Consider the following 23,160-nt stretch of genomic DNA (forward strand, 5'->3'; position numbering starts at 1 on the left):
AAATGCTTTAGAATCGCATGGATTGAGAATTAGTTGAACTATAACCCAGTACATGGAGTGTAAATTCAATAAAGATTCGGACATTGATGATTTAATGATAACACTTCAAAATTAAAAAATTACTCAAAACGACCACTTTTGTTATCTAGGATCAACAATACAATAGAATAGAGAGATAGATAGCAATATAACTAGTATGATTGGAGCCGGTTGGAAAAATGGAGACAAGCTAGAGGGATTTTATGTGATAATAAAATCACACATAGGCTAAAAGAAAATTCTCAAGGACCGTTATTAAACCAACTATGTTGTATGGAGCGGAGTATTGGGCCCTAAAAAAAACAAGAAGAACAATGCCTTCATGTAGCAGAAATGAGAATATTAAGATGGAGGAGTGGAGTGACTAGAAGAGATAGGGTCACTAATGAAAGTGTGAGAAAAATTAGGTGTAACACCCATTGATTATAAAATTAGAGGGAGTAGACGTAGATGGTTTGGACACATACATCAAACACCTAGAGACGAGGTAGTCAAACGAGGTTGGCTAGTTGTAATAGAAGGTAAGAAACGGAGATGGCGACCAAAAATAGCTTGGGATGAGATTATTAAAAATGACTTTAAAAGCTAAATATAGTAGGTGAAATGGCTTGTTATAGAAAAGGTTGGAGAGAGAGAATTCATGTGGCCGACCTCATTCATTTGGGACTAAGGCAAGGATGATGATGATGATGAATGAAATTTGCCACTAATTATCAGTTGGAATTGACATTTGAGCTTTGCAAATCCCTAATTTGGTTGTTTTTAATTTATGATTCCCTTCAGTTATGGATATAATCATTTGACAGTTTTTACTACATATTACATTCTGTAATTATGCCTCTTTTCTTATGCCGTTTCACCTAGTATGTTTGTGAGTTTGGAATTACTGGTTTCATGGTGCATTTTTAATGCAGGTCACATTTGGATGCTTCCAAAATTTTCCGTCCGACACTTCATTAGTTTTCAAAATGAAACCAAGAACCCATGGGGTACCTAGACCACAGAGGTCAAAAAATTCTCAGGTGGAGGGGCCAAATTGGTTATTTATTGCAGGTGGTGCCTTGTTAAGTACATTATCAATTCGCCTTGGTTACAAGTTGAAGCAGGTGGTTGACACAAAGCAAGCAGACAATGCCAGCAACGGTATGAAAGGTCTCCTAATATGTAAAGCATTTGCAAGTTTTCTTAAATTTTACCTGCTTCTAATTTTTAAGTTCTTTACAATTCAGTAAATAGAAAATCTAACAACGGAAAGAAGTTGGGTGGTTGCCGTTTGCATTCAAATGGGTATTGTTTTTCTCAAGATGAGGATGGTTGCTTCGATTACATTTCAGGTGCGAATATTCTTTGGGCCTCAATCCTGTACGCTTCAAAGCAGAGTTCTGTTTTTGAGATCTGCTTTATTTTGGTTGTTTTGAAGCTTTTTTAACCTATTGTTGTTTATTACATGATTTGAAGCATGAATTACATGTAGATGCAAATTGATTATTTTCTAATAGTCCTACAGTCTCCTTACATTTTGTGGAGTATTCTTGCATTTGTTCTTTTTCTTTTGTTATTATTATTCAGTAATAAAATAATCAAATTTTTGGATAGGAGTAAATGAGAAACAGAAAATGTTTCGTTTTTGAACTCTGCACCAAGCCTCAGTAATTGGTAACTTTGTTGCTAATTTTTTTTTTTGATAAGTAAAAATAACATTAAAAAAGACCATGCTATTGGATGCTTGTTAGTGGGCAATGACTTGTAACAGTATAATGCTTGTTGCAGTCTATTGCACATCAAATTGGTTTATCAGCAAGATAAAGCTACAATGAAAGATAAGGGAATGGAGAACAAAAAAGACCATTTTCATGTTAATTTGCTATAGCTCTGGAGCATGTTTACTTGTGTTTGACACAACGGCCATTTTGTATCAAGGGTTGACTTTAGAGAATAGAGACAGAGGGTAATGAAAGGAGAAAATAACATAGTGGAAATGATAAAGAACAGGGTTAAACCCTTGAATTCACAAAGAACACACTCACGAGAGAAACTGAAATTATATTGATAATGATGATGTCTGCACTCGGCAGACTTACATCTCTTGCCTTTATATAGGCAAGCAAAAAAAGAAAAAAAAGAAAAAAAAGAAAGCATGCGTGAAATAATATTAAAGGGGAAATCTGAGATTTGATGGAGTAGAATCCTCCTTAAATCTTGCAATGGAGAATAAAATCTTCTATTGTTGGCAACTACACCAAATTTTCTTATTTATTTTCTGAATCCTCCTTAATTCTTGCAATGGAGAATAATATCTTCTATTGTTGGCAACTACATCAAATCTCCTTTTGACTTTTTCTTATTTATTTAGTTTTTTCTTCTATTCGCCTTACCTTTTCAGCATCCTTGATTTGCGATGATCTTGTCTCTCATATAATCGTGAGCGAGCTGTTCCACATCAGTCTCCCCTGCGTAAAAAGAACTCGTCCCCGAGTTACCCAAAGCTAGAAGAAATGGCGATGTCTGGTAAATCAATCACATAGGCGTTTTCATTGATTTTCTGTAGAATCTGGTACGGACTATATTTCTTGGCCTTCAACTTGTTGTATGCTCCCACAAGAAACCTCTCTTTTCTTAGATACACCATAACTAGGTCCCCTTCTTCTAATACTCTTTTCCTTCGTCTCTTGTCAGCTACATCCTTGTATTTGGCGTAAGTTTCCTCTAGATGTTTCTTGACCCTCTCCTGAATGGTCTTAATGTGCTCAACCATTTTCTCTGTAGCAACACTTTTCCCCGGCAACTTCGGTAAGGATACCAAATCCAAAGCAACTTTTGGAGGACAGCAATACACAACCGTAAACAGGCCAGTGGACCTGTTAGCATGCAATTGTAAGCAAATTTTGCTTGGGCAAGAGCAAGATCCCACTGTTTTGGTTTCTCTCCTAAAATACAGCGAATTAGATTTCCAAGGGTTCTATTCATCACCTCTGTTTGGCCATCAGTCTGGGGTAACTGGTGCTACTGAAATTAAGAGTGGTATCGAATCTCTTCCATAAAGTCTGCCAGAAGTGAGACAAGAACTTGGTGTCACGACTTGAGGTAATGGACTGTGGCACCCCATGTAAACGAACCACCTCCTTAAAGAACAGATTGGCCATTTGGATTGCATCGTTCATCTTCTTGTATGCAATAAAATGGGACATCTTGAAAAATCGAACGACCACCACAAAAACAGAGTCTGCTCCTTGCTGCGTCCTCAGAGAACAAAATCCATGGATAAATCCTCCCATGGAGCAGCTGGAATAGACAGCAGTGCGTAATGACCAGTATTATGAGATTCACCTTTATTAGTTTGGCAGATTGAGCATCGACGCACATAGTTCTCCACGTCACGTTTGAGTTGCGGCCAATAATACCGTTCTTCTACTAGCTCTGGCTTCTTATCACGCCCCAAATGTCCTCCTAATCCTCCTCCATGCAATTCACGAACCACTTGCTCTCACAAAGAACTTCATGGAATACACAACTGATTGCCATTAAAGAGAAATCATTCCTTCATGTGCAACCCTATAAAGGATTGGCTCATTTTACACGTTACCCAGGCTTGGCCAAAATCTTTGTCGGCCTCATATAACTCCTTCAGGCACTCGAATTCTGTGATTTCAGCCTTCATAGTCACTGAGAAAGCTGCTCTACGACTTAGTGCATTTGCAACTTTGTCTTGTTGGCCTGACTTGTGTTTTAGCGAGAAGGTGAATCGCTCGATCTAAGCCGCCCATCGCGCGTGCATCCGATTAACACTGTTTTGATTGTTAATGGATTTCAGTGCCCGGTTATCTGTAAACAGCACGAACTCTTGCTGGATAAGATAATGCTCCCACGTATGCAAAGCTTGCACGTGCTTCACTCAGCTTTTCACTGTAAAACGCTACTGGGCTACCTTCTTGTGATAGATTGCTCCGATTCCCACTATTGAGGCATCACAATCCACCTGGAATAGCTTCTCAAAATTTGGAAGGACTAAGTTTGGGGCTATTGATAGTTTTTCCTTGATTAAGGCAAAACTCATCTCAGTTTCCTCTCCCCATTGGAATTTTCCTTTCTTCATGCATTCTGTGATGGGAGCCACAATACTACTGAAGTTCTTGATGAACCTTCGGTAGAACGTGGCTAAGCCATAGAGAAACTGCGTACTTCTCCCACATTCTTTGGCGTAGGTCACTCTCGAATGCCCTTACCTTCTCCTCATCTACTCGAATGTTGTCACTACAAACCACATAGCCGAGGAATACTAGGCTTGGGATCACAAAGCTACACTTCTTCAGATTAATTTTTTTTTGATAAGTAATAATAAAATAAAAAGGAGTTCAAGAGGGGAACGCGTCCCTTATACAAAAGTGGAACCGGGGTCTAAGGCCCCCGAATAATCCAAAAAAATGATTAAATCATCGGAAGAGGAAGTCATCACGTAACTAAAAAGAGAGCGAAGGATATGAAGTTTCAGTGTCGCCGTGGACGACTCTTTCCCTTCGAACATTCTACTATTCATCTCCTTCCATATGCACCACCATACACAATGTGGGACAACTCTCCAATAATCGCGTACACCACTTCTCACACGACATCCTCTCCAAGCGTGAACCAAGTCTTTAGAAGAACGAGGCATAACCCAACTTATACCAAACAAACCAAAAATAAGATTCCAACAGTCACTCGCTACGGGGCAATGCATGAGGATATGATTAACTGACTCTCCATCGCGTTTGCATAGGCAACACCAGTTAACAAAATAGTTACCCTTTTTCCTTAAATTATCTATCGTCAGGATCTTACCCCATACAACAGTCCACAAAGAATGCCACCCTAGTTGGAGCCATAGAAAGCGAGATAGTCTTCTACGGAAAATCAATGATATCAAAATTAGATAGACATAAGAATAAGGAACGAACTTCGAAGCGACCATGGGAAGAGGGAATCCATGTCAAATCGTCACTACCTCTACCAACTGCCTCCTGTCGATATAACAAATCCAGAAAAACGCGTACCTCGTCCAACTCCCAGTCCTAAAAAGAACGCCAAAAGTGCACATCCCACGTAATGCCACTACTATCAAGCCGATAACAGTCAGCTACGTAGGCATGTCTATCAACTGTAATACTGTGGGAAATGTACGAGATAAAGGTTGGTCACCGCACCAAAGATCCTCCCAGAAACGAACACATCTGCCATCACGAACTTTGAATCTCATGTAAGAAGAGAAAGCATCCCATCCCTTCTGAATGGATTTCCACGCCCCAACTCCTCCCACGAGAGAAACCGGACGGGTAGACCAACCACCACTCTCTTCCCCATACCGGCATAAGACTAACCTTTGCCAAGGACGATGTCTTTCCTTCCCGTACCTCCACAACCATTTTCTCAAAAGAGCTGATTAAAGGGAGCTAATCTTCTGATACCATGACCACCTAGCTTTATGGGCTTGGAAACTTGTTCCCATCTGACATGGTGATACTTAAACTTTTCGCCCCTTTTGCCCCAAAGGAAATTCCTTTGAATTTTTTCAATCCTAGCAGCAACAGAGCATGGAATTTGGAACATAGATAAAAATGTGGGAAGGCTTGATAAAGTGCTCTTTATAAGAGTAACTTTCCCTCCCTTAGATAAGTATTGCTTCTTCCATCCTACCAATCTCTTCGCATACCTATTAATCACAGGTTCCAACTCCCCACTGTCCTAGAGGAAACCCCTATGGGCAAACCCAAATACGGAATGGGAAAAGAACTCACCGTACACCCAAAGGCTGCAGGTAAAGAGGAGATATCACAAACATCTCCTACCGGGACAAGCACGCTTTTAGCCAGGTTGACCTTCAAACCAGAAACAGTCTGAAAACTGGCCAAGATGCACCTCAAATATCTAAGTTGAGACACATCAGCATCATAGAAAACCAGAGTGTTGTCTGCAAAAAGTAAATGAGAGATCTCCGTTTGATAGACTAGATCTCTTCCCACCATAAAGCCCTTAATAAGACCAAGATCCTCTGCCCTTCGCATAAGTCTGCTTAAACCCTCCATAACAATAAGAAAATGGAAAGACAACAAAGGATCTCCTTGTCTTAAACCCCGAGTGCATCCAAAGAAACCAGCAGGAGACTCGTTAACAAGAACAGAGAACTTGACAGACGAAAGACATGTCTCGATCCATTTCCTCCATTTATTTCCAAACTCCATTCAGACATGTCTCGATCCATTTCCTCAATTTATTTCCAAACCCCATTCTCTGTAACAAATATAATAGGAAATTCCAATTCACATGATCATATGCTTTCTCAATGTCAAGTTTGCATAAGACTCTGGGGACACCACTTCGCAATCTAGAATCCACACGTTCACCTGCGATAAGAACTGAATCAAGAATTTGCCGTCCTCCGACAAAAGCATTATAGGAATTTGAAATAATCCTATCCATTACTTCCCTTATCCTAAGACCAAGAACCTTAGCCACGAGCTTGTATATACAGCCCACTAGGCTAATTGGTCTAAAGTTTTTAATGTCAGAAGCACCTCCCTTCTTAGGAATAAGGGCAATGAATGAGGCATTTAGCGATTTCTCAAAGGTGCCAGTAGAATGAATTCTTGAAATGTACCCATCACCTCAGTTCTTATAAACGCCCAACTTTCCATCAGAAACCGCATGGTAAACCAGGCCCCGGAGCTTTGTCCCCATTACAACTTGATAAAGCCTTTAGAACTTCTTCTTCAATAAAAGGAATCTCAAGCCCCTCTCTATCCAACTCAGAAATAGCCTCAAAATGGAGACCATCAAGTTTAGGTCTCCAAGCTAGCGGCTCGGTATAAAGCTTTTGATAAAAAAAAGTGATCCCATTTCGCACCTCTTCCTCCCTCCACAACTCCACACCTTCCACCCAAATTCGTCCTATGTGATTAATCCTTCTATGAGCATTAGCGAGTCTATGAAAATTTTTTGTGTTGCGATCTCCTTCCTTCAGTCATAGAGCCCGGGATTTTTGTCGCCACGATATCTCCTCCATACTAGCAATCTCAGCAAGAACTACCTGACAGGAGGCTCTTCTAGAACGTAATAACTCCACATCCCCACCCGCCTCTTCAAGACGATCAATTTCAGAAAAATTAGCAAGGACTCTATTCTTCCTCCATTCAAGATACCCGAAAACATCCTTATTCCACTTCTTAAGATCGAATTTGAGAGCCCTTAACTTTGTAGTTAACTTGTAGCTAGGCGAACCTGTAACAAAGGCTCCCTCCCACCAAGTCTGAACTTTCCCTTGGAAGTCCTCTGCTCTTAGCCACATATTCTCAAATCGAAACGAGGATCTTCAGGAACACAAACCCCCGTAATCCAAAACCAAAGAAACATGATCAGATGTGACCCTTGCTAAAACCGCTTGAACGACATCTGGGAATTTCTCTTCACACTCCCCAGAGATCAAAAATCGATCCAGCCTTGAAAAAGTGACTGGGTCCCTGCCATTTGACCATGTGTAGGCTGCGCTCTCCATTGGTAAATCAATGAGAAGATGCTCGTCAATAAAGTCAGAAAACTGATCCATATCCTGTGGACCTCTCTAATGGGAATCTAGCAGAATTGAAATCCCCACCCAAACACCAAGGAAGAGACTACAGACCTTTAACATGGCAAAGCTCCTCCCAGAAAAAAAATGGGTCGATCATTATCAACAACCGGTCCATAGACCCCAGTAAAGACCCATCTGAAATTTTCCTCTTTCAGCTTGAATTCGCAGGACACAGAGTGTCTCCCCACCCACACGTCCATCCTAGACAACATCTACAATCCCACATAACTAAGATTCTGCCCGAAGTACTTGTAGCATTCAATGCCTCCCATTCCACAAACCTTCCTCCCTACGAACTCCTAACCACCCCATTAGGAATGGATGCCAACTTTGTTTCTTGCAAACAAACAACCTGGGCCCCCCACTTCCTTAAAGCTACCTTTACCACCCTCCTTTTATTCGGATCGTTGAGATCACGAACATTCCAAGTAATAATTTGTAGCTTCATTAAGAACCAGATAAGATAATCTCCCCTCCTCCCTTCCTCAAACTCTTACTTCTAGTCCTTCCCCTCTCCCTCACCGCCCCTTTCTTCCCTTCATAATTGATGTAAGAGATAAGATTCTTGACCTCCTGTGCCCCTTTCCAGGACGATAAAGGCCTCGTGTTCACAACCTCATCAGTCACTACAACCTCTCTTCCTTCCATTATTGATTGAAGAATGGATAGTGTCAGATCACTGTTCCCCTTTGATGAAACACCCAACAATTCACTAGTAGCTCCTATATTTTCGACCACCCAATCCTTTCCCAAATCTGCATTTGTTTCAGAAGTACCAGGCCTCACCACAGCCAGTGGTTCCTCCTCTATCACATCTGAAAAGTCATTTTCTAGCCAAGGGACAAACTCATTGGAGCTAACTTGTTGGATGGAAACCAAATCAGTAATCACCTCCTCTTCACAATCCCTTCCTAACTCAAGCAGCTTTGTCATCGAATCAGAATCTGTAAAATAGTCTCCCATTCCATTACTCACAAATCTAAAAACATCATTCTCCTCAGCCCCTACAGATGGCAAGCAATTAAGGCCTTTCAAGGCTACATGTAGGCGGAGTTCTTTGAGCAGAGCCAAAGCTAACTCATTAGACAGCTGAAAATGGAGATCTCTCCCCACACAGACTGTAACCCCTTTTGATGAGTCCTGAATTGCACAATCTGTTGGGTCAACATGACCAAAAGTAGCAAACCCACAAGCTACCTTCCTTTCCGTAACCAAACTATGCTCAACTTTAAGTGCCGAAGGCACAACTGTTGACGCACTATTCTTCTCCGTTGCCGTCTCAACATCACTTCTCACCACTCTACAGGAAGGAGTAGAAGAGGAATAAGGGGCAGTAATAGAGCTCCGAGGGTGAACAGAAGACATACCTAGGTTGTTAGTAGCGCTCCACTTCTGTTTGTCTTATCTCAACCATCTATTAACATAGCGATGTTTGTGAAAGTCCCGAGATGAAAAACTAGAACTTCTTCCCTTCGGCAGTGCATTGACGGGTAAAGACGTTTTTAAAACATCAGCACAACACTGAATGTGACGAAAAACTTTCTCCTCTTCTCACGCCAGCCTCGTCGGCATTGAGATTCATCCATCTCCTCTTCTCCGGCGAAGTCCAAAAATTTTCATAAGAACCTTGAAGGAGACGACTCTGTGAATGATCATTGATGCTGGGTTCAGTAAATGGGTTCGGCTTTAAATTAAGAAAAGAAAACAGAGATCGGGTTATTGGGCAGGAAGCCTTTCGTTTTAAGTCTGAGCACTCTGGTAGCCCATTTCGTGACTTAACAATGAGATCATCTTTGCTAGGCTTGGGCAAGGTCTGTGGGCTGGGCTTATCATTTAGAAAGGAAATAGATAAATGGTTGCTGGACCTCACGTGACTTTCCTCTTTAGATACTTTGTAACTTGTGGCCCGGCCAGAATACAAATCATGGCCATACTTAAGCCCATCTGAAGCCACTGCTTGTATGGTTCCAGTGACACCACGTGCCAGTCCACGTGGTTGGTTATCATCAAGGCTATCAACACGAAGATTTGCGTGGCGTTGATGAAGGGCGTTGTGCGTATGTCTCGTGAATCTGCCTTCCCCTCTCGCAGCTGGCGCGTTGATGGACGCTCTTCTCTTTCCTTGGGATCCAAGATGAATCTGCACATTCCGGCGTCGTCCTATAATGACCCGAACCTAGGGGTCCGAATCGCTAACCAGTTCCTTACCCGAACTCGAGGTCGTCTAAGGGCATTAAAGTCCTATCCAATGTCAATACAATATATATATACGTCATCCCAAGGTTTATACAAAAAAAATTGAAATCACAAATACAAGAGATGTCAAAACAGTCCACTAACCCATTTTAAGTTGTGGAGGAGCGTCGTCCGCCACTTCCTTCCTATGACCTGAAAAATGTAATAATATGCTAGGGTGAGCTAGCCGCTCAGTAGGAGGTGTCTAAGATACACTTCTTAATGACCCCGTGAATCCACACAAAGCATATGGTAAAAGTAAATGGGATCATGTCAATCGGGGGAAAAACACAACAACGACAACAATATCATCAACAACTACAAAACAGGTATCCAGTCATATGAATACAATGCATGCCAATGTAATGCAATGACATGCCAATGTCGCTCCCCATTTCCGAAACATTTCCGTTTCACCGTTCTAAACCGTTAATACAACCCGACCCATAACACCTCTATGGCGCCATGAGAGAAGGATTGGCTAGCTATCCCCGACCACATAGCACTTCCATGGCGTCGTTTCGGGCCAAGGTAGCTCAACCACGCTAGGGTCTCTCCCTAGTTCCCTCTAGATCACATTAATGCTATGGACCACTAGGCACCTCCTAGGCGTCCGGATTTTTCGCAAACCACTTTTTAAAAACATTTTTCCCAAAATAATTATCATTTAATTTCAAAACAACTTTTCCCTTTTCCTTCCCAATGAATGCATGAATGCTTCATGCCATACTAAATCATGATAATATATATCTATTTTCCATAATTTGTAAACATGCTTTTATAGAAACTCTAGAATAAAGCACATCATGCTTTCATACAACAAATCCAACACATCCAACATAGAAAGCACATACAGTCATCATTTTAGATATACATCATCATCACAACATAACATTTAACACATAAGCATGCTCATATTTACACCATAGACATCATATATATATAACATGTGAATCACATTTCAAGGATTTAACACAAAATAAACATGCTTATACAACAATTAAAGTAGATTAATTCACTAAGTTCAAAGAAATGGGTATTAGAACACCCCTACCTCAAAAGTAGCAAAAATGCATCACCGGCCGGAAAACTCAACGCCAGTCAACGACGGCGGATCGGAAAATTGTTCTGTGAAAACGTAGCTGACGACGAGGAGATTTTACTGTTTCAAAGGCGTGTCTCTGGAATCCGACTCGAAGTGGCCCAAAACCCCCTTCGAAGTCTTAGATCTAAAACTTTTAAAAATTCGTAAAATAATCATTGCTCCTCCGAAAATTAAATCCTTTGACTATGTGATAGAAAACGACGAGAGGAACATTTTCCGTCAAGGAATCAAGATCGGGAACCCATTGTTATTAAAGGCCCAAGGTGCACCAAGGCACTAGAGATCCTTTGGAGCCTAGGCGCGCGCCTAAGTGAAGTGAGGCACACAATTGAAAATTTAAACTACTATAATAACATTCATATCTCATAAGTCATATCAATATTCTAAAAATTAATATCAAATATAAAAAAGTAAATCCATTAACTATACAAGCATCCAAAACCATAAAACATAGCACAAATTTGTTTTCTTGGAAGCCAAAGCAAAATGTGTTTTTTGAATGGCAAAATAAAGCACAAAAAGAAATAAATATGTTAACAAAAAAAAAAAAAAAAAAAAAAAAAAAAAAAAATAGGGTAACAAGAAAAAGGAGACTTAAAAAAAAAGATGACAGAGAGATGAGAGAACTAGACGAAGAGAGAGATGTAAACAAAGATAAGAAGATAGGAGAGATCTAGAGGAGGAGAGAAAAAAAACGAAAAGAAAGAACTGACGTGGCTTCGTCGTTCATCTCTGCACCTAAGGCTTTGTCTTTGTCTCGCAATCTCATTCTATCGTTGTTCGGTTAATACTTTAACTCTTCGGCTTTCTTATTTTTTTATTCTTTTGAACAAAATTTCTTTCTATCGTATGATTAAGCTTTCTTTTTTGTTTACTACGTTGCCAAAAGTACCCTTTTTTGCTTAAGAAATAGAACAATCGTATTTTTTTAAACAAATATCAGTGAGGCGAGCATAGGCGCCCCTCACAAACAGGACGAGGCGCGTGCCTAGTAAACATCAGTGAGCCTGGGATGACAACAGCCGCTAAACCTAAGTCTCGAGCCTAGGTGTGCCTTTAACAACACTGTGGAAATCTGACCGATTAGCCGGAAAATGGAGGAGAAATATAAAGCTTTAAAGAAAGAAAAAGAAAAAGAAAAAAAGACAGCAGGAGAGAGAGAGATACTGGCGTGAGAGAGATGATAATGGCAGTCATCTGATGGTCTTAAGGCCATTAGTAATGGCATAATTGTAAGGGTGGGTCCCGAGGCCTTATAAAAAAAAAATTAACTTTTAACTTGTAACATATATATATATATATATATATATATATATATATATATATATATATATACATATATATATATATATATACACACACACTAACAATTACAACCACAAATAAATATGTAACCAAGTAATTGAGTACAAAATAATGGTGTATAAAATGTCACAAACCTGCTCAACCACTCCGGTAACGGGTCCCGCTCGGGACTCCTCGGCTCGAAAAACGGAAAAATGCCGAAATGGCAACTAATGCATTTCCAAGGGTCCTGAACTCAAGGAAATGCAACTCACTCGACCTACCCCACGGTGTTCGGCACGCAAAACGAGACGAAACGAAAATAATCCAGAAAAATAAAAAATTTCCAGAAAATGAAAAAAGGAAAAAATAAAGATCATTACACGTCCACCATTAAACACTCCAGCAGACGTGAGGTAGAAATCCTCACCAACACCATAATAAGACTTCGGAAGGATGCGAGGTGAAGTTTCCTCTATCAAGTTGACCTTGAAGGCCACTCGCTGGTCTTCTATGAAGAAATACTCCGGCACCTCAACTCCGGCAGAGACATAGAGAAGAACTCTCTTGCCACTCGCCAAATCACCCGCCTCCACACCTCTGAATCCACCGCAAAGGTCTCCAATGGCTTCGAACAACTTTTGGCACCAGAGATGAAGGGGCAACCCAAACAACATCACCCTTTGTATCCTTTCTCGATCTTCCACGGCTGAGCAAGCCACCGCGAAGTACCACTTGTCAATGTATAAAATAGCTTCTCCCTATCTCTTCCTCCCTACATCCGAAACCGTTCGTGCCTTGGCCTCCAATGGTAATCGGAACAGAAGAAGGCCGTCAGACAGGGTTAAAACCTTCACCCCACACGAGATCTTCTAGGACTTCGCCGCCCACTCCTCAATCCCCTTAGAATACCCCACATCTCGATCAAAATGGCCAACCAAACAGGATTTTAAGACAGATTCTCATTCTGAAATACTTTGATGAACAACCCTAAAACCGCATCTCTGTCAATTGAACAACTTTTGGTCTCTCCATGGAAATTGAGACGTGGTAGAGTCGCCACTTCGAGATACGAATGTTGCATGACACTGATCCCTGCCAAAACTAGAGATCCGACACCAGAAAAAGAAAAATGACGGATGCCGGAGTAGAAGACTCCGCCGTCAAAAAAGTTTGAAAAAGTAGAGAGAATAGTCAACCATTAGTCAACGTCATAAATTGAACTTAATTTTTGGGATTATTAAAGATTCTTACACTTCTTCAGATTAATGAACAGTTTATTCTTCTGCAAAACTGTTAATACCTCTCTCAAGTGCAAAAGGTGTTCTGCCTCTATTTGACTATAAACCAAAATATTATCGAAATAAACAAAACTACAAATAGACCAATAAATGGTTTGAGTATCTGATTCATCAACTGCATGAAAGTACTTGACGCGTTGGATAATCCGAATGGCATGACTAACCAATCGTGTAGTCCTTCTTTTGTCTTGAACGCCATTTTTCCATTCATCCCTAGGGCGGATTCTGATATGATGGTATCCACTGTTGAGGTCCACTTTGGTGAAGACTTTCGATCCTGCCAACATATCCAGTATATCATCCAACCGTGGAATGGGAAATCTGTACTTGACAGTGATTTTGTTAATTGCACGACTATCAACGCACATTCTCCAACTGTCATCTTTTTTCGGTACTAGCAAGGCCGGAACAGCACATGGGCTCATGCTCTCCTGAATCAACCCTTTCTGTAGTAATTCTTCCACAAATTCCGGGGATGTGTGAGGTCTTGGTGGGAGGGTATCAGGTTGGATGGTAATCCGAGCTTTATTCTTGCGAAAATGCTTAAGGGATTGAAACATGAGATTAAAAGGTGGAATAAGGAGGTGTTTGGGAATTTGTTGTGGAGGAAGAATAGGGCTTTTGCGGAGATTGCCGAGATTGATAGGCGGGAAGGTGTGGGTGATATTGATGAGGGTCAGAAAAGTAGGAGGGATGTGTGCTAGAAAGAGATTGCTGAGATTGCAGTGGTGGAAGAAATCTCTTGGAGGTAGAAATCTAGAGGCATATGGCTTAAAGAAGGCGATAAGAATACTAAGTTTTTCCATCGCCTTGCAAATGCTCAGAGGAGAGGCAATCACATCGGTAGAATTACAATTGATGGAGAGGTTCTGGTTAGGGAGGAGGATGTATGCTGGGGGATTGTCTCTTTTTATCATGGTTTGTTTACGGAGCCTTATTTATGGAGACCCCGGCTTGATGGTACACCATTTTTGAAATTAATAGAGATGGTTTGGAGATTCCGTTTTTTGAAGAGGAAGTGTTGAAGGTGCTAAGGAGTTGTAACGAGGACAAAGCTCCGGGGCCGGATGGTTTTACTATGAGATTTCTACTGGAGAGTTGGGTTGTGGTTAGGGGAGAGGTGAAGGCTACGTTTCATGCCTTCCATATTCAGGGGAGGTTTGAGAGTTCCTTGAATGCATCGTTCATTGCACTTATTCCAAAGATGGGGGGAGCTTCGGATGTTAAGGACTTTAGACCTATTAGTTTGTTGGGCTGCATCTATAAATTAATAGCCAAAGGTTTAACATTACGTTTGAGGGGTGTTTTGGATGATATCATTTTGGAGTCTTAGAACGCCTTTATAGGTGGGCGTTAGATTCCTGACTCAGCTCTTATCGCTAGTGAATGTGTGGACACGAGGTTGAGGAGTGGTGTCCGAGGGGTTCTTTGTAAAGCTTGATGTTGAGAAAGCTTATGATCATGTGAGCTGGAAGTTCTTATTGTATTTGATGGAGAGAATGGGTTTTGGGGATAAGTGGAGGAGTTGGATTGAGGCCTGCATATCTTCAGCCAGATTTCCGATGATGGTTAATGGGTCTCCGACCGGTTTTTTTGTGCCAGGGGGATCCTTTGTTGCCTTTCTTGTTCATTATTGTTATGGAGGCTTTTAGTAGGTTGATGGGGAGGGCGGTGGAGTTGGGTTTTATTAAAGGGTTCATGGTGGGTGGGGGTGATGCTCATCATATAGAGAGATCTCATTTATTGTTTGCGATGACACGTTAGTGTTTTGTGAGGTTGAGGTGTCCCAGATGAGGTACCTGTGATCGGTGCTGATTTGTTTTCAGGCGGTTTCAGGCTTGAAAGTGAATGTAGGGAAGAGTGCCTTGATTCCAGTGGGGGAGGTGCACAGAATATTGGTTGAGTTAGCTGCTGTGCTTGGGTGTGGAATTAGTAGTTTTCCGATTACATACTTGGGGTTACCTTCGGGAGTTTCTTCGAGGATTGTAGGTGTTTGGGATCCGGTGATTGAGAGGGTTCAGAGGAGACTTGCAGGGTGGAAGAAGCAGTACTTATCGAAAGGTGGGAAGGTCACTCTTTTGAAAAGCAAGCTATCAAGTCTCCCTATTATTTTTTATCCTTATTCTGGATTCTATATGTGGTTGCTAGTTTGATTGAGAGGCTTCAGAGGAATTTTCTATGGGGTGGATTACATGGAGAATTTAAGTAGCATCTTGTTCGTTGGGAGCAGGTTTGTAGGCAGGCCAGAGGCAGAGGGATAAGGAGGTTGGTGCCATTTAACAGGGCTCTCCTTGGTAAGTGGTTGTGGAGATTTGGAGTGGAACGTCATAGGTTGTGGAGGAGGGTTATTTTGTGCCGGTTTGGGGAAGAAACGGGGGTGTGGTGCTCGTGTTTGGTGAGGATTCCTGCTGGTGTCGGAGTTTGGAAATTCATTAGGAAAGGATGGAATGAGTTCTCCAAACATATCAGATTCAGAGTTCAGGATGGTAGGGACGTGAGGTTTTGGGAGGATCTTTGGTTTGGTGATTGTAACCTTTCTTGTTCATTTCCCAGATTGTTTGGGATTGCTGTTGATAGGCATGCCTCTGTTGCTGATTGCTATCGTCTTGATAGCGGGAGGTTCACTTGGGATGTGCAGTTTGTGCGAGCGTTTTAGGATTGGGTGTTGGACGACATTTGTGGGTTGTTAGATCGTTTGTATTGGCATGAGATCCGTGGTAGAGATAGAGATTCGCTTGTTTAGGGGCTTGATTCTCGGGGAATGTTTGGAGTGAGATCGTTTTTTCGATGCCTGTCAGATACTACAGGGATTATGTTTTTGTGGAAAACAGTGTGGAGATTAAGGTGCCGCTTAAAGTGGCGTTCTTTACTTGGACAGTGGTGTGGGGCAAGATCTTGACGCTTGATAATTGAGGAGGTGAAGACAAATCACAGTTAACTGGTGTTGTACGTGTAAGTGCAATGGGGAATCGGTGGATTATCTTCTTTTGCATTGTACAGTGGCTTTGGACCGTTGGTGTCTTTTGCTAGGAATGTTTGGGGTTTCGTGGGTTATACCTTGATGTACGAGAGGATTGATGGAGGCTTGGAGAGGGTACTATGTGGGAGGTTATGCTCGTGGGTTTTGGAGGATGGCCCCCTTGTGTTTATGGTGGTGTTTGTGGAGGGAGCGAAATAATAGATCTTTTGAAGGAAAGGAATCCTCGATTGTTGTTCCTAAGTCGGCTTTTATTACATCTTTATGTTTTTGGGGTTCAGGTAGGCTTTGTTCCTCCTTGGAGGAGATGATTGATTTTTTTTCTTCTTTGGGACCATAGGATTCCTTTGTTGTTTTTGGGTCACGTTCCCCTTTTGAACATTTTTTGAATGAATTTGCTTAATTATCAAAAAAAAAAAAAAAAAACAAAAAAACTCTTTCACTTACTCTTGTAAGATCCGACTCTCGTTGGGACTCATCTGGTAATGTGGTAGATTTGGCAGGCTCGCCCCGGGCACCAAGTCAATGTAGTGCTGAATGTCCTTCATGGGAGGGAGACTGTCAGGCATGTCTTCAGGCACCAACTCACTAGACTCCTGCAGTAATGGCTACACTATTATTGATAATGTAAAAAGAGGTTGTTCAACTACTTCTCCCTTGCACATAACAACAAATTTTTCAGGGGCAAATGTTACTTCGCCTATAATTTCCTCACTATTGATCAACATATAATTGAATTTCCTTTGGGAAATTTGGCTTCTTTCAGCGGACCCAAAACAATCTTCTAACCATTCTTGTATAGAATATACACGTTTTCTCTACCACGGTGAGTGGCATCAACATCAAATTGCCATGGTATGCCCAATATCATATGGCATGCATCCATGTCGACTACATCACAACGCACCTCCTCTACATATGCTTTCCTAATTGAGAATGGAACGGTGTAGGTTTCAGTTACTCGCGTTTCTGAGCCTTCCTTGATCCATCCAATTTTGTATGGATGGAGATGTTTCTTTATTTTAAGCCCCAATTTTCGAACCATTGTTAAGGAAACAATGTTCTCACTACTGTTGCTATCAATAATAACGTCACATACCTTATGGTTGACAGTGCAATGTGTACGGAACACATTATGACGCTGCGGGTGCTCCTCATTCTTTGGTGTGAACATCAAACTCCTCACGACTAAAGAGTGGGACAACAACTGGCCATTGTCTCCTTCAGTGACCTCTTATTCTTCAAAGGTAAGGAACTCACCTTCCTTACCCTCGCCTTCCTCATGCTCGACTAGATTTATTGTCAATCGCTTGGGGAAATTGTTGGATTTATGGCCAGGTTCTCTACATCGAAAACACTTGCCCATACTTGGGTGTGCATAGGGATTTTCTCTTACAGTTGGGGCTTCCCTTCCAGTAGTGCCTATGGGTGTTGTGGGTTTGGCTTTTGTTGGACCATCTCCAATGCCTCGCCATGTCATTGGAACAGGGGCTTCCATGGTCAGTTTACCCATGTCATGTGTAGGACGGGGTATTATATGAACCACGAGACCGATTCTTCGACTTCTCCGGTAACGATTCTACTCTCTCTGCCGTCGTGACAATCTTAGACAGTTTGAATAGCGGTTGCAGCGCCACTTTCTCTTCAATATCCTATTGTAACCCGCTTTTGAAACGGGCCACCGTGCTAAAATCGGGTTCCGCCAGATTGTTACGGGATGACAACCGATAAAATTCTTCAGTATATTCAGCAATCGTTCTACTTTCCTGCGTGCAGGACTGATAGTTCTGATAAAGAACCTGTTCATAATCAGGAGGTAAAAATCGAGCTTTCATCAACTTCTTCATCTTAACCTATGTACGTACTGGATCTTTATCATCACGTGCGCGGGTAGTTTGCACTTGATCCTACCATGCTGATGCGCCGCCTTTCAACTTATAGGCCACGAGTTTTGACTTGCTTTTTCTCCTGGATATTCATATAGTCAAAGAAACGTTCAACTTCACTAATCCAGTCCAAGAATTCTTCAATACGAATGACCTTGAAAAGTGGGTAGGTCAATCTTCAAACGAAAATCCTTGGAATCATCAATTTCCCATCGACTTCGATTTATCTCCAAACACCTGTACGGCTCAGTTATTACCAAAACCGACATTTTCCTCATAGGTTGGTTGCCTATTCGGTGTGTTTGGGTTGCGATTCACCTTCGTTGGGTAGCCTGTTGTTCTCGCGGTTAAGTTCTACCGTTGTCAATCTCGCTAATACTTGATGCATAGTTTCATGCATATCAAGTAAGGTTCGATTAACGTTGGTCTGGAACTAAGTAACCTCAGCCCTTAAAAAGAGCTACTCCATCACGATCACTGTCGCTGGAGGGGTTGCTTCCATCTCGTGAACCGGCCATCGAAAACAAAGGCGAATCTTGGATTCGGAACCTTACTCTGATACTAACTACGGTAGCCGAAACGATAAAGAACAGTGTTAAACCCTTGAATTCACAAAGAACACACTCACAAGAGAGAAACTGAAATTATATTGATAATGATGATGTCTGCAGGCTTACATCATTTGCCTTTATATAGGCAAGTTAAAAAAAATTAGAAAAGAAAGCATGCGTGAAATAATATTAAAGGGGAAATATGAGATTTGATGGAGCGGAATCCTCCTTAAATCTTGCAATGGAGAATAATATTTTCTATTGTTGGCAACTACACCACTTATTTATTTTCTGAATCCTCCTTATTTATTTGTTTTTTTTTTGTTTTCCTATTCTCCTTACCTTTTCAGCCTCTCTGATTTGCGATGATTCTGCTCAGATAATCGTGAGCGAGTTTTTCTACATCAGAAAAATAGAAGGGTCATGAGTGTTCTTTCTTCGTACCTAGTGTGGTCCCTAATTAGTAAAAAGAAAAACGTTAAGTCTTGGACAGATCAAGCAGGTAGTTCCTCTCTCTCTCTCTCTGCTTGATCTGTTGAAGAAAAAGAGTAAAGGAAATAACAGAATCATCTGCTTGATCTGTTGAAGGCTTAAATTCTCGTCTAACTTGGTTTGGAATGGGAATTTTGCATGATATGGACCGTGCAGGGGCTGTGCATGTCCATGCATTGTTTATGCTTCACTCTGCTGCAATTATCATCAATACAAATGGCTCATTATTCTTTATCAACAACGAGAATTGATCCCTTAAATCCACCCTTTGCTTTAAGATGTATACTGGTATACTTTCATAAGACAGCAATGCGCACATGCTAAGCCAAGTATTGCGGTATTACTTTCGGTTATCAAAGCAATCATCCCCTTAGCACGATGGAAAATCTGGAGATGGTCTTTGATTTCTTTTTAGTTCTATGGATGACTGCATCAATCAATATTCTTTGTACTGATGTCCTAAAAGTAATGGATACGTGAGGATTATTCTTCAGATATATTTCTTTATGGTCTTCAAAACAGGAAATCAAGGTGTGCTGGAGGTTAAGCAACAACAGAATGGCCAATTGATGACAGAATCTGACATGGCACTCCCTCTGGTGACGGTTCCTGTCCCTGAATTTAGTAGAGAGAATGGTGTGCTTTGGGCATCCTCTCCTGACCGTCTTGAGCTGCCACAGAAGCCATTCCACCACTCAAACAGCTCTGATTCACCGTGTGTCTCAGAATCCGGTTCTGACATCTTTAGCAAGCGAGAAGTGATACAGAAGCTGAGACAGCAATTGAAGAGAAGGGATGATATGATATTGGAGATGCAGGATCGGATTGTAGAGTTGCAGAATGATCTCAGCGCTCAGTTGTCTCATTCTACCCATCTACAATCACTGGTGGATTCTGCAAATGGGGATCTGTTTGATTCGGAGAGAGAAATCCAGAGGTTGAGGAAGGCAATTGCAGATCATTGTGTGGGGCAAGTGAGTCCTGATGATGAGCCCTCAGCAGTACCAACGTGGTCGTCCAAAGGGAGAAATGGCCGTGCAAATGGGTATCTTGATGTTGAGAGCAATTCCAAGTCTTCGGAGAAGGGGAGAGGAGATGGGGATAGGATTGAGATGCTGCAAAGGGAAGTAGGTGAGTTGAAGGAAGTAATAGAAGGAAAAGAATATCTGCTACAGAGCTACAAGGAACAGAAAGCAGAGCTCTCAATGAAGATCAAAGAGTTGCAGCAGAGATTAGATTCCCAGCTCCCTAATATTTTGTAGACATTGCAGCTTTTGTGCATTCCTGTTTGAATTTCTTTCCCCCCTCTTTTTTTCCGGGTTTCTTTTTTCCAATTTGATTTGAAGTTCCAAAATAGGAGAAGCTTCCTTTCCCTTTTCTTACCTTGCCACTGTTAGTTATATAATGTTTCATGCTGTTTTGTGTGCATATGTGGATGGTGGAGATAGAGAGAGAATTTCAAAAGCAAATATCATAATTCAGGTATAAGTGGTTGAGGCTGCATCTTTGCCAGTAAAGACTTGTTAACTAATGAAGTTTAATAGAAATGTCTAGCTTTATACAATGAGATGACACATGGATCCTAAATTATAGGGAAAGAGTATTACATGGTCCCGGCCAATCAGCATTTGACACTTAAGCAAATGTGTCATAAGTGTGTAAGCTTTGCTTTGGTGTCAAACAGTGATTGGTCCCGGACAAATGGTCCTAGGACTATGTAATAATTTATTGACACATGAACCCTAAATTGTAGGAAAGGAGTTGCTTAAGGTAGGGGTAGAAGTCTCACCCTTAACGGCACTTTCAATTATCATTTACTATAGATGTCATTTACATTCTTAAGTCTTGTATTTCATTTCTTGTCATTTTCAATTCATGTCTTACTTATGTTTGGATGTATAATTAAGATTGTAGTACAACATATTCAACAATCTTCAAACATTTATTGCTATATTCCACCACATTAGAAATAATAATAATAAAAATCACCCTTTGGTTTGGAAGTGTACTATAATCATGATATATGATCACATGGTTGTGTTTTTTTTTTTTTTTTTCACTCGTTTAAATAATTTTGGATCAGAATTTGTGGTCATGATGGTGATGACTAGTCTCAGAAGTAGAAACTGCCATATCCAGAGCTTGAGGATGGTCTTGTGCAGATTTAACATGTGAACCTTTGGACACCATCTCATTCTTCTTAATCTCTTTCTGAATATGCACATCTTCATCTATGGTTAGCAAAACAGCTTGTGTACCATGTGGACCTGGTATGATGGTTTCTTTTACCTCCATATGTTCATCAATTTTCACTATATCAGTTTCTTGAACCAGTTTCTTCTTCTTAATAAAACAACATAGAGCAACTGCAAGGAATGCGAGAAAGAACAGCCCACCTAGGGAAACAAAGACGATGACTATGACAGTCGAATGGTGTCCATGTGGGGGTGGGGGTGGGGGTGGGGGTGGAAAAATAGTAGGTGGTGGTGCTTGTGGTGGAGAAATGGGATGGAGTGGCGGCGGAGGTGGAATTGAGTGACTAGGTGGTTTTGCTGCCGGAGGTGGCGGACTAAAAGAATGGTGAGGTGGTGGTGCTAGTATTGGAAATTGTGGTGGTGGTGGTGGTTGTTGATGGGGTGGTGCCACTTTTGGAGGGGATGGAGGACTGTGAGGTGGAGATGGAGCAATATGAGGAGGCAGTGGTGGAGGAAAATATGGGAAGGGGTAGTCATAGTTTTGGATAGGAGCCATTAGATTAATGTGATGAAAACAATGGAAGAAGTTGGTGGAAGAGAGAGAGAGAGAGAGAGAGAGAGAGAGAGAGAGAGAATTGGAGAATGTGGTATTCGTCATGCTTATTTGTAGTGTTGAGTAGGAGTTGTGATTTTGTATTTTTTATAGTTATTATGCTGTAAATACTTCTAAGCTTCTAATGACTTGACTCTCATGCTAAGCTTTCTCAAGGGCTGTGGCATTGATTGGATTATAAAACACTCTTCACGTTCTCTTCTCCTAAAAGGCTTGGGTTATTCACATTTCATAGGCCAGTTGATAGCTAAGCAATGGGTAATTCTAAAGGTTTACGGGAGCGAAAATATAGATGTCTCTTCCATTACACATAATATAATATGTGAAAGTATCGACGTAATTTCATAAGAATCATTCGGCTTGAATGCCGGATGATGGAATGGGAAGACCTCTCATTCGGCTTGAATGCCGGATGATGGAGTGGGAAGACCTAGAATATAAGCATATGCGTAAACACAAAAGTGGACAAACACACACACAGAGTCCAGTACTCGTCAATCGCAATTCTCATTACACAAAATTATATTTGAAAACAGCAGAAACACAAGAGAAGCCGAGTACAACAGTGAATTTCCATTTCATTTTTTTACTTCTATTTCTTGTGAACAAAAATTCCATTGTCAATTTGTCATTACTTGAATGCTAATTAATGAACAGAAATGAACTACGAAATTTAAACAATGTGCACAGAAGTGCATTTAATGCATTGCAGCATAATCAACCCTCCATAACACACACCAAATACCAGATACTGCACAGAACAGTGAAAACTAAAAAATAGAAAGAAAAAAAAAAATAGAAAAAACAAAGAGGCATAATTTTAATTCTACTAGATGATTGATGTGAAAAAATAAGGGTTCAAATTATAAAATCCTTATCTTT

The 23,160-nt window shown here is 41.0% G+C and overlaps 2 protein-coding genes across 2 annotated transcripts in view; one reads left to right on the top strand and one right to left on the bottom strand.

The window, feature by feature from the left end:
• LOC132267329 (uncharacterized) overlaps positions 1-21,527 on the top strand; it is a 40,871-nt gene extending 19,344 nt beyond the window's left edge. The window contains exons 2-4 of the mRNA XM_059768476.1: positions 954-1,182; positions 1,269-1,373; positions 19,993-21,527. Coding sequence (XP_059624459.1) covers positions 1,008-1,182; positions 1,269-1,373; positions 19,993-20,732 — 1,020 coding nt within the window. The 5' untranslated portion in view covers positions 954-1,007 and the 3' untranslated portion in view covers positions 20,733-21,527. The remainder of the gene's footprint in view (positions 1-953; positions 1,183-1,268; positions 1,374-19,992) is intronic.
• Positions 21,528-21,549: 22 nt separating this feature from the next.
• Positions 21,550-22,221, bottom strand: LOC132266334 (protein TRACHEARY ELEMENT DIFFERENTIATION-RELATED 7-like). Its single transcript, XM_059767188.1, has one exon. It carries the CDS (start codon positions 22,219-22,221, stop codon positions 21,550-21,552), a length of 672 nt encoding a protein of 223 aa, XP_059623171.1.
• Between the last annotated feature and the right edge of the window lie 939 nt (positions 22,222-23,160).

Source organism: Cornus florida, unplaced genomic scaffold (genome assembly GCF_030987335.1).
Source record: "Cornus florida cultivar Cherokee Brave unplaced genomic scaffold, ASM3098733v1 CherokeeBrave_3.0.0_Hap2_Chr07, whole genome shotgun sequence".
In the NCBI taxonomy this organism is placed as follows: domain Eukaryota; kingdom Viridiplantae; phylum Streptophyta; class Magnoliopsida; order Cornales; family Cornaceae; genus Cornus; species Cornus florida.